General features: G+C 38.0%; 2 protein-coding genes across 4 annotated transcripts in view; one reads left to right on the forward strand and one right to left on the reverse strand.

Annotated features, from left to right (window-relative positions):
- The window catches only part of MTA3 (metastasis associated 1 family member 3), a 228,288-nt gene that overhangs the window by 202,314 nt on the left and 13,722 nt on the right, over positions 1-12,252 (forward strand). The window lies entirely within an intron of this gene.
- The window catches only part of HAAO (3-hydroxyanthranilate 3,4-dioxygenase), a 36,200-nt gene that overhangs the window by 1,583 nt on the left and 22,365 nt on the right, over positions 1-12,252 (reverse strand). For all 3 annotated transcript variants that reach the window (XM_030035058.2, XM_030035055.2, XM_030035059.1), the window contains 3 exons: positions 3,607-3,752; positions 2,389-2,457; positions 1,136-1,218 (listed from right to left, as the gene is read on the reverse strand). In XM_030035058.2, the coding sequence (XP_029890918.1) occupies positions 1,136-1,218; positions 2,389-2,457; positions 3,607-3,752 (298 nt within the window). The remainder of the gene's footprint in view (positions 1-1,135; positions 1,219-2,388; positions 2,458-3,606; positions 3,753-12,252) is intronic.

Here is a 12,252-nt window from a genome sequence, read left to right on the forward strand (position 1 = left end):
AGTGACATGAGGATTGGAACAGAATCACCTCAGTACAGATATTAATTTAACAAAATTAGTATCTACGAATTTAATAGTGTTTTTCTTGTGGTCATCACTTTTATTAGCTGTTTCTGTGCCAGTTGCAGAGATGGCCAGAGATCAATCGGTGTGCAACAGTGATGCATACAATAAAAGGTGCCTGCTGTACAGATCTGATAAATGACAATGCAATATGAACTGTGCTGGCAGATCGCTGCACATGCATCATGCTGTGATCTTGAAAACACATGCTCATTGATTGGACTGCAGGACTGGGAATTGATTTAAGATTAAGTGATTTCATAGAAGTGGTGGAAGTAATGGTGAAGGGAGGAGGTGGCTATGTGTTGGAATCACAGGTGCAGAGAACTGTTCTGTGCACAGCTGGATGGTTTCAGCTCTTTCAGCAAATGTTTTCAGTGCTGTACAAAAGGTGCAAATGTCAGCACTACTACTTATTAGACTTTTCCTGTAGGAAAGAAGGCCTTTTTTATCATCTGCCTATAATCTGCTGCATTGCATTACAAGTGAGTATACATCATCCTTCATCTTCTTCACGGTGGGCACTTTATCAGCTTATGCCACTCTTCACAAGAGTTGGCAATTACTTTCCCTTTCTGTTCTCTCTGGAAACTATTTTCACTGTTTTTTTTCCTTTACATATATCACGTGTGTCATGACTATGAAACAGCCATATGCATCCTACTCCAGAAAGAGAGTTGTGTTCTTAGTCTGAACCCGAAATCTTGCTGTACTGATGTTTATTAAGCCTGGACTGAAGCTTAGAGGATCTGCTGTGACTGCCCATTGGTGTATTCGTGCCATCTACCTTTATGCATGGTCTTTTGCATGCTGCTTTTTCTTGATAGTGCTTATCTTTTTTTATTTTCCCCAGCTTTAATCATAAGAGGTGAACTGGAATGAATGGCTTTGTTGTTTCCTCCTGAAGACACTTCTGCCCTGAGGAATAATGGGGGCTATTGCAAATCCTGCATTCATAGAAGCTGTGTTTCTGCATCAGCTGATGCCCAGCCTGGGGTGGGCCAAATACACAGAATTTATGTTGTTGGAAGCTGGGAAATCATGCATTGGACCACTGTTCGTGTCTACTCACGTAGACTGGGCCTGGACAAGCAGGCTGTCACCAGCGGATAGAGTCAGGGTTTTACCATCCATGGTAACAGTCGATGTGCCCTCCTAAAGGAAAAGAACAGATAACCGGCTTTGAGTTTTCCATGTCCTGTCAACTAGCAGAAACAAAATGCCGCAGGTAAGTATGGAAATCTTTCCCACTGAAAGAGCACTTCAAACCTGCTCTGTTTCATGAGGCCTAGCTAAATATTCGGCTGGTCTTCCCTGTCCAACACTATTAGCATCCCTAAAAACATGCTTCATGGTTCATTGTTCCCCATTGCCTGACTCTTGGGGGTACACTGCTACAAATCTAACCTAGCAGCCTGCATTGGTACAGCTCTGGAAATTACAGAGATAATGTCCTGGAATACTTCAACCTCCTTTTCTACTTTTCTGATTCCTAATATCTTTTTAAGTCTTGAAAAGCAGTTCACAAGTCAGCAGGGAGCTAACAGAAATCGCTAATAGGAGTCCATCCACACTGGAATGGACTCATCATTATCTTGTCAAGCAGAGGAGCCAGGTTCTTGCCAGCAACAAGGTCTTGATTGCATAGGCTGCTGTAAACTGCAGTGTAAACAAATGTCTTTTAGGATTATTATGTCTTTAATTAGTATTTGACAGTCCCGGTGAATTTCAACAGAACAGGAACTGATAGAAGTATCTGCCTCCCAAGCTAGCCTGACTTGTGTAAACAAAAGCTCGCTTTTCTGTGTTTTTCCCTTGGGCTGCAAATGTTTCCTAGAATTCAGTTGAATGAAGGACATCTGGATCACCTACCACTGTGCTTTAGTATAAACAAGTTCTCAGTTACACTTTTTTTATTAGCTTATTCTACCTGATTCCAGTTTGACTTCAGTATGAGGACAAAGGCTTCAAGGCAGAAGTAATAGGTAATGCTTTTTTTTATCACTTGGAGGCATTCTGATATGTTTACAGTATATACCCCAGGCACAGTATATTAAAATCCCCACCAAGACCTGATGGAGGATGCCAGTATCTCTGTCCTCAACATACAAGATGAGGAAAAAGAGAGACTATTTTTATGGTGACAGTAGTTTACAGTTATTTTTCATTGTAGTTTAAAGCTGAAGGGTGGTGCCTGTTGATGATCTTTTCTGTGAGAAGGAAGGTAATCATTTTAACTTCTGTTGCTGAAGGCTTTACTACTGTTCAGTCTCCTCTGAACTGAAATATGAACTCATTGGTTAACAAGTGTGAATTATCACGTACCAGCTGCCAAATCCAGATATCTGAATTCTTTTTACTTTTCTCAGTTGTTCCTGGTCCATAAGCTATAACCTTAAAAACAAACAAACAAACAAACAAAACAGGGAAGAAAAGTAATGGATTCATCCCAGTGACCAAAGTGTACATATTCATCTTCCTACAGCATTTAAAAAATTCTATTTTTACAGAAAAATGTTCATAGAAGATGACGGTATTTTTACAGACATTAAAATTCACATTATGTTTGGTATTCTCATATTGATTCCTACTGATAAAAAGGGAACTGATCACACCTGCCACTCCTTATGCTCCTCTGCATCCTCACTTATCTATTCCTTCTGCCTCCTCCCACTCTCAGCTTTGCATCTATATCCTTCCTGCGTCTGTTCTTGGAACAGGCACTTCCTCCTCATGAACTCTGGGCCCTGTCAAGAGCCTGTTGAATTATAAAGGTTCTTCCATTAACGTTAAAAAAAGCTGCAGACTGGACCTTATTTTTCTCCTTATCTGCCCCTTTTGTGTTCTTCCTGACAGTCCCATGCTCTCTGTCACTTTGTTGTCAAATGTATTGGATTCTTCGGAGGGTGACTCCAAGTAGCCCAGAGAAAGAATATGTTTTGTAAACTATCGTGCATACAGCACAGATATCAAATGGTGACAGCTTCATTTACACCCAAACTAGACTGTGTTTGACTAAACTGAGAAGTGAAATGCGTTAGCACAGCCCAGGCTCTCTAGTGCTGTCCAGTTTTCCTTGTTTCCACTTCATGTAGATTGAGGGGGAGGAAAAAAACGTGTATTTACACACCCAGATTAGACTTGGCACCAAGAATGCTGTTCAAACATATAGGGAAGCCAAACACACTTGTGAGTAGTCACGCTGGTGTTTCTACTCTGGGAAATATGGGGGGTGGGGGGTGGTGTGAGAGAGCTGGTTTAATCCCAAAGGAAATGAATGGAAATAAGGTTCAGGTTGATTCCGTGAATGGAAGTATCTGAGCTAGGAAGCCCCTGCCCTAAGCTACTCAAATCAATGAACGAAGACAGGCACTTCCAAAGGGCAGGGCAGGCTAAGGCTGAGTTGTTCTGTAGGGGTGCAGAACTTTCTCTGCTGACTACATAATTTTCCCAGGCCTGGATTCACTCAGTCTGAACAGTAGGCACCTATTATCTGTACCTTTAAAAATATCCCTCTCTTCCAGAGAAATTAGACATCCCTACCTCTGTTTCAAAGTTATCTCCAAACATACTCAAGGATTTCTTCTGTTTTATTTCACCACGATGATCATTTAACCAGCTTTGGAAGGTAAATGGCTCCATAACAGAAGTGGAGTTCAGTGGGAAAGGTGTTTCTTTCAGGAGTTCATCTGTAAGCAAGGCAGAGGGCTATCAGTGACGCTTGCTTCCCTTGATCTTTGCAAACATTTTACTGTTTACAGCTTGAAGGGTTCAATTTACAGATATTATCTAGTCAAAAGTCTGTTGTAACAGCAAACAGTGCTATGGTCATTATCAGGACTTCTTACTTAAGGTTGTAGGATGCATGCATTATTTTTGTATCTTTGAGTTGCTTTTCTGAAGCTGTTGTCAGAACTGTTGTGCAGTCGTGCCTGTTAAAAAGGCATTCAAACAGTATGCAATAGGCTACCTAGTTCTTGCTGGCATATTCTTCATTCTCTTCCAGACCAGCTTTTGCACTGGTAAAATCTGATGTGTCATCTCCGAGCCTTTGCCGAGTCACCCCTTACATATCCCCTTGTAAGTGGAATTAGGCCCATAGAACTAGCTTACTCTACATCTTTCACACAGTTAGTACTGGCTTTTATGTTTCTTCTCCCCTATGTGACCACAGTGGTGCAAACAGGTTATCACAACCCTAAACTTAATAAAATGCCTTTTTTTGTGGTGTTGCTGGAGTTGTAGCTGGATTTAATTTCCAGTAGTTGTCATTCATAACTGATTTGATTTAAAATAGCTGGCGGACCAAATGCAGTTTCCATGTAGCTGGTGAAATTCAAGATTTGTGCTGCGTGTTGCTGGTATATAAAATTAGCTTTAGTTATTTACCAGCTCACAGTGAAGTGCAGAGACAGCGCAATCGCCTTGGTGATCCTAAGCAGTTTGTTCTGAGATGCCATGGGGGAACACCCATAGAGTAATTTCAAGTAATAATGCCAACTAGATGCAGGAAAAACTCGCTAGATGGCTGTCTCCCAAATGTATTGAGGTAATAAACTCACAGCCAAATCTTAGCCTTGGTACTAGTAATAGAGGAGGTCTTTTTAAAGTATTAGTGTATTCATTATGCAAAGTTCTTCTGTTTTTTTTTCTAAAGGTGTATTTTACTGCTCTGCAGTGTTTTGAATGTATCATTTCAGTTTTTCATGGAAGGCCATTTTGTATGCAGTCTTTGAACAATATGCAAGGTCAGTGCATGCAAGGCATAGCATAGTGTACTGAATAAGCTACTGCTGTTTAACGGATCATAATAAGCACCAATTATCTAAATCCATCTCCAGACAATCTGAATGGGATGCTAACCCTTTTATTGTAGAAACAGGTTTTGCTATTCAAATTTCTTCTCCCTTATATTAAATTAAATGGAAGTAGTCAATATGTTTCTGCAAATGATTTGTCTCAGCAATGCCTCTTTCAGGAAATACTGAAAGCAATCTGAAGAAATTTGCAGCAAGAAGGAATTTTTTGTTTGAAAGCTTTTTGCCTTCAAGCTTTTTTAAAAAAAAAAAGCATCCTACTTTTACATTATATAACTCAAATATTTAACACGCTTTTATTGAAAAGCAAACTCCTCCAGAGAAATTAAGCAGCACCAGAAGCAAAAAGAAAATCTTTACATTAGATTTATTCTAATCTGGGCCTGGAAACATTAACAAGATCTAGTCTGAACATTCTATATTTTATTGTTTGATAACACTAAAAAGTAGTGTTATGGTCACTGGTGATTTATTTTCATGCTGCAATATGTCTGTTCTGGGTTTTTTTTCCTTAATTTTCACAGGTTCATCAAACTTGCTTTGGAGGTAATTAGGAATACTTATACACTTTGTCCTTAAATTATGGATATGCTCAGCTATAGCTGTGTTGGAAAGTTGTTTTTTGGCTAGGGCAAGATACAAAATATAGGTCTAAAATATTATTAAATATATTCACAGACAGCAGAGGAGCAGAAAGAGGTTTTATCAGAAGGTATTTAGTACAATTAGTATTCCAGCAGATTTTTAAATATTTTGTTTCATTAATAGTAGCAATCTTTACCTTCTATAGTAATATGAAGATGATAGAGGTTTTCTTCTGTTATCAGAATAAAACAGGTCACTCTTGAATTTAGAAAAGCCTTTTGGAATACAAGGAAGTTACCCATTGGTAGGGCTTTCTACTAAAATGGATGTCCTAGTTGAGATAGCTAAAAAAACCCCACACCACCCCAACAACCAACCAACCAAAAAAAAAAAAACCCCAAACCCCAAACTGGTATATAGCACCCAGTAAGGTGAGAGACACATACTGAAAAGCCATGGGTATCCTGCTAAGCTCAAGGGGATACATCTTCTTCACAGATTAAGAATTCCAGCATCAAGCTAACAATTATGTTCAGACTTCATGTGCTGGAGAATCGATAGCAAAAAGCTGAGTGCCTAGGGTGGGCACTGTGATGTTTTAGGCAAGCAGAACTATGAATGCTCCCCATGAGTTGCAAGGAATTTGAGGTACAAAAAAGCCAAAGTACTTGTTTGTGTTCTGACCAAGAAACAACACAAATCTAACAATGAAACGTAGCTATGAACTTCTAAGTTTGTAGCTTAACTTCTGTCACTTACTCCCCATAAAAATAATTTTGCTAGTTTTCCTCTTTCGAGTGAGCTCGGACTCCAGCTGTCCTGATCAACAGGGACAACACAGACAGGACAACAGTAAACAGTGACCTATGCGTACTTAGGGCCAATGTAAAGTGTAATAATATGTCCTACACTTGCTATGGAGCATTGTGCTTTCTTGCTTGTGATGTACAGGCGCTTTCTAACGGTTTCATTTACTTTCACGTATAGGTGGACTTTTTAATTTAAACTTTAAGTTCCTCAGGTCAAGAGCTGTCTTTTGACACTTGTTTTGTCAGTGGGCCCTGATCTGTGATGGGGTTTTATTATTACTTATTCTGATGTTAATGACACTTGCCCAGTGATAGCATAACAGCCTTTGAAAACTGAGTCTGCATGAAATGAGCCTTTAGTGTGATCCAGTATGATGATTTGGTTACCTGTTACTGCAGAACAAATAAGAGACCACTGTGATGATGAAGTACATGACATATGTCTGTGTATTATTAATAGGGTATTTGACTGAGTGCTCATTTAATCCTGATACTTAGCCCCTGCATGATGCTGAAAGCTGCAGGTGCCCTAGCACTTGTGAACTTGAGCTAATGAGCTACAGTGAGGAGGATCCAGTATTCTGTGATCCCACACATATCAGAGTTGAAGCCTGGTGCTTCCAAAGGAACCGATTGTTTCTTATCAGGCTAATGGCTTATGTTTAGATAATGTTGCATATATTTCTGCTTAGCCTGTACATTAGCTTTCAACAATATCTCAGGAAATGTGAGTTGGTGTGTTTCCAGAGTTCTTATGTTCTAGTAATACTGTGAGACAGGGAGATAACATGTTTAATCATGGTAAAGGTAAAAATATGCCAGCAAAATGCAAGAAGATGGCAATTCTAAGCTACTCAGCTAGAAGTCTTGTGTATGTATCTCCAAGTAATATATCACTAAGTGGAACATCAAATCTAATATTTTCTTACATGTTCAGGAGATCCATTTAAATAGTTCAATAGTGAAGTCCATTTTTGTAGATCATTATTATTAAATATTCATATCACAGCAGTGTGTTCTTTATGGGTTTTATAGCTCTTTTCAGCTTTAAATTAGAATTTGATGATATCATGTTAAGCTGAAAAATACATCACGTTTACCGAATGAGTTTGTAAATATTTAAAAAAGGAAATTACAGGTTTTAGAGGAAGTTGATTTCAGTTAAACAATAGAGACTGTACTGAGACTGAAAATACGAAGCTGTCCAAAAGTGGAGAGAACAGCTTACAAGAAAACAGCCAGTGAATGTACAGGTAGTTACAGCCTCAACAGAGACCACCTAAAGAAGAGTTTGAACTTTCTGGGAGTACTCTACTTCTGATAGCAATAAATAGGACAGGTAAAAAGAGGACTGCCACTGGCCTACCAGCTCTATGTGGGTGTATTTGCTTGCCCCAAACTCTCATGTTACATGCAAGCTCCCCCTTCTCTACCCCAGTGACATGCCTAAGCTGTCTTGCCAAGAAATCAGACCATCTCATTCTTCCAGAGTGTCTCTTGAGCCCTACTATCCCCAAGCTCTTCCCATAGCTGTCATGCAAACCTTGTTTCTTTGAGATTTGTTGCAAAGGAGAAGAGCAATAAAGCACATGAAATACAATATATTGAAATAGTGTCAACTATCAAACTGATTACATGTTGGCTTTATGAAAAACTATATTTGTCAGTGACATGCCATCCTTCACTTCTAGGCAGCACGTTCTAGATGGAAAAATCTTCAAATCTTTAAATCATCTTATATGTTCTTACTAATTATGAAAGCCCCTCCATGCTAAGTCACTGTGCTGCCTCAGAAACAGCCTGTCCCTGCATGCTGTGGCCCCATCTCCACGCAAGGATGTGAGAAAGTACCTTACAAATGGTGTCTCCCTCTGTAAAAGCAGAACACATCCTTATCCAAAGTGGAGCAGTTAGATCCTCTTTGTTTTGTTGTCCTTTAACTGAGCATAAAATGCTCCAGACTAGGCATAAGGAGCTCACAAATTATTTTAGAATTGTGTATTCATTTTTTTATGTCCACTTCCTAATCATCCCTTCTATCTCTTTAAAGAATACTATCATAATGAATAGTTCTGATGTGACAGTTTTGCAGTATTTCATGTTTAATTGCCAATGCCAGCAATAATATATACCCTGGGATGTTTTTCCCATACATTCCTACTTAATTCCTATGAAAAGTCTGCATTATTCTCTACGTTAACAGAAATGTCAATGAGACTAGTAGGAGTTTAATACCTCTGCAAATAAAGCCTGTGGACTGAGGGATGTAACTTCAGGCATCTGGGTTTGAAAAAAACAAGTATGTAGCTCATTCCATATAAAAATCCAGAGTGAAAGCACTGATGGTGACTGATTACTTTGGGGGTAGTTGTTTCATTTCACTGTTGTTGAGTATAGATGCAGAAACATTTAGCTGAAAATACAGCACTCACTTGGTGTAATCATACATTTCCCTGTGTAACTGTATTTGGTTTTGTAGCATGCCCTGAGAATTGTCATGACTGCTAATTTATGACTTGTCCCTGTAATTATTTCTAGGCACATTTTTCTTTGTGTCATTAAATCTATGCTGGAAACAAAACAATTTTTTTTTTCCTAATTGAAACAAAGAAGTTTGATGAGGAAAGCTTTGAAAAATATTTTTGTAATAAAGAAATATAGCCTCTTAAAAAGGAGATATCACCAGCCAGAAGGAAGGGAATAAATTAGAACAACGAAATTGCAAGATTTAGGCCGTAATTCTGTTTAAAGGCTGTTCCTGATACAGTTAGGTCATTGTAATTAAGAATGATAAATTTTATTGAGAAATACTGACTACTGTTCCAATCCTAAAATCAGGAATCTTAATTTTTGTTTCTGAATCTGCCTTTTATATGACTGTGTGCCCTTCATTAATCATCTTTGTGCATAACTTCTGATTCCATAGAAGAGGAATAGGATATTTCATTATAACAAGTGTTGAGACCTCACTACATTTGTGAGACAAGGATTTGTACAGCTTGTGTAAGCTATTACTACTAAATAGCCTTAGAAACACTAGTGAAAATGTCAGACTGACTCCATTAGTAAGTTTCCTGTTTCAGATGTTGCTGTCTGGGGAGCATTTAAGAGTGTAAGAAAGAAAGAAGCTACCTTATTAGAGAAGACATACCTGCTGTGAAACTGTTCTGAGCTTTAGAGCTCTTAAAAATATTAGATTTTTTTTTTTTCAATAAAGTCTGAACAGAAAGGAAAACAACTTTATAGGGCATTTCTTCCAATTTCCCTGGTAGGTTTATTACATACATTATGTACTAAAGGTCAGTAGTGGCTTGGTTCCCATGGTTAAGCATTAGGAGAGCTCCTAGAGATTACAGTTTATGTTCTGCCTCTCTTTGAGGAGACTCAGCTGAAAATATTGTGGGAGAAGCAGACTTTTTCCTGGAGACTTTTTTTTGTTTTGTGTTTGGTGACTGTTGTCATTAGCAGGTCTGGGCTCTGGGAGCCTAATGAACTTATCGGAGCATTCCTGGCTCCAGAGAACGTGCAGCCTGCAGTCCTGGGTTTTGGATGATATGTTGTATTTTTGGATTAAAAAGCTTAGAATAAGTTTTCATATGGCAAATTATAGAAGCCTTACTCCAGACATTGTAATTCTACTTTATTTGTGTATTAAATGTTGCTGACTTGGGTTGGTTCATCTGAGCTCTTAACCTCCATTACTAGTTAGTTATATGCTCACTGGGGACCCATGTGGTGTGGAAAGTTGTTAAATATGATGGAAGGGGAAATGGATGAAGCCAGTGAGAGGTTGCATGGTTATACAGGATTGGAGGTGTATATTAGATGATTCTATTCCCATCTTCCACCTATGTACCCTTTGCAGTTCAGGTGGGCTTCAGGAGAGATATGAACATGACTTGGAAGTTACTCAAAGAGTTTAGGTATGATGGGATAAAGATGAACAGTGTATTTAGGTGGGCATCTTTGCCAGAATAGAGACAAGGAGGTTGACACAGAACAGGAGTAGATTCAAGTTGTTTATAAAAGTTATAGGCAGTGTCTCAGAGAATTGTATGATTATGGTGGGTCTCGACAGTTAAAAGTGATTGATTCTCTGTATCAGTTTGAATACTGTTCTGTCCTGGAGACCTCCTGGTGGCTCTCTGCAAAATAAATTCCCTAGAGGGACACTCCTTAATATCTAAATGCTCATATGCTGTTTTTTTTTAATACAAGTACTCAAAGCAGAAGGAAGTAACACATTATAGAAGAGGAGGAGCAATCTATCTAGATATGTTGGAAGTCCTTAAAAGATGAGAGAAAAGAGAATCAAATTCTCAGTTTTCTAAACAGCTTCATAGCAAATAAAACTTATTTCCAAAATTATCATTCTTATTTTTAAAAAACCTACAGTAATAGTATCTTTAGAATTATTTCAATATACCTACAACAGAAAGGCACAAATATTTATACAGTTCTTTTAAGTTCAGAAGAATGGCCCTATATTTGCTCTAGTGTAAATGAAGACAGAATTTCTTCCTCATTTTTATTTTTGAGGTAGATTTAATTAATATTGCCCACTAGCCAGTTATCTTTATTCTTTAGCTTTTTCTTATTTTAAGTTATTAACACTCTTCTCTTTTGATCTGCTTGTTTTTATACACCACTGAAACAACACTGAACAGCAAATACTGTCTACAGAAGTTGCACTGGATTAGCTACAGAGGATGACAGTACAGAAGCTGATTTTTATAGCGCTGAGCTCATGCTTAGAACTTGTTTAATAGCACTACTGAAACCAGAAAATGTTTGTTTATAGACCGTGCCCTAGGCTGTATGGTATTCCTACTCCAACTGACTGAAGAAAGGACCCAATTTTTCATACTCATTCAGATCCTTAGGTTTTGTCTGCTTTGAACCACAAGCATAGAACTGTGCTGTATTCTAACAATACTAACCAGATTTTAAGTCCAGACTGTAAATTATCCTAGATACACCTAGAATTGATGAAACTTTTGCTAGTGAAGTCAGTACAGGTCTGGTTCTTGTATTATATATCTGTATGTCCACTGACAATAAAGCTTTTATGGGAATTAAGATTTCATTGATAATTAGAAGTTGATTAATTAATATGGATAAACAAACCCCTGATATTCTACCTACACCATTGATGTTCTTAAAGATAATTTTTGAACAAGCCTAACTTAGGAAAAGTCTTTTCTTGCACTTTTTGCCATCAAATTTCACATAAAAGAAGCCTGGATTATTTCAGTGAGCATGGCAGGATAAACTTTTGAACTTCTGGATACTTTTGTGAACAATATTCAGCCATCACTGTTTATTAGAACTGGGGTTTGCCTGTCTGAACTGTCTCTTGTCCTCTTGACTATAAAATTGGGATGAAATAGAAACCCTGAGAGAATCTTACTTCCAGTTTGATTCAACTGAAAGTAGGAAGAGTTGTTTTGATAACTGTGATTCCTCCTGTCAAAAATTGTGTAAACCAAACCAACCTATCTTGAGTGTTCTTGGTATGTTTAGACTATATCTTAAATATATTCACCCTTATTAATAAAAGGAGGGGAGAGTTTTCTCAGACTTTATTTCTACACATGGTAACAAAAGAGGCTAGTAATTCAGTACAAAACAGGGAAGATGCCTGAAGTAAGGATTGCATGAAATACCTGTTTCTGATTGTATTTCACCTGATGATACTTGAGTCCCTCTTCTAAAATGTATCTTTTTAATAGCTACTGCTGTCTTTTCGTATATTCTGAGTACCCTGCTTTCAGAGGGACTTGCCCTAATGTTGGCTGAGCCAGAAACCATAAATAAATCAAGAAAAAAATCTGGACTTGGGTATTTTTTTTGGTGTGTTTTTTTTTAAAAGCAATTGGAGCTTGATTGATTCCATTTATAGCTTTCCTTTATGAGTGAGCTGCAATCAAGGGTTTCTTTCAAGATGTTTTTCTTCAGTTTTATTCCATTTCTCTCTG

Source organism: Aquila chrysaetos, chromosome 13, assembly GCF_900496995.4.
Source record: "Aquila chrysaetos chrysaetos chromosome 13, bAquChr1.4, whole genome shotgun sequence".
NCBI lineage: Eukaryota > Metazoa > Chordata > Aves > Accipitriformes > Accipitridae > Aquila > Aquila chrysaetos.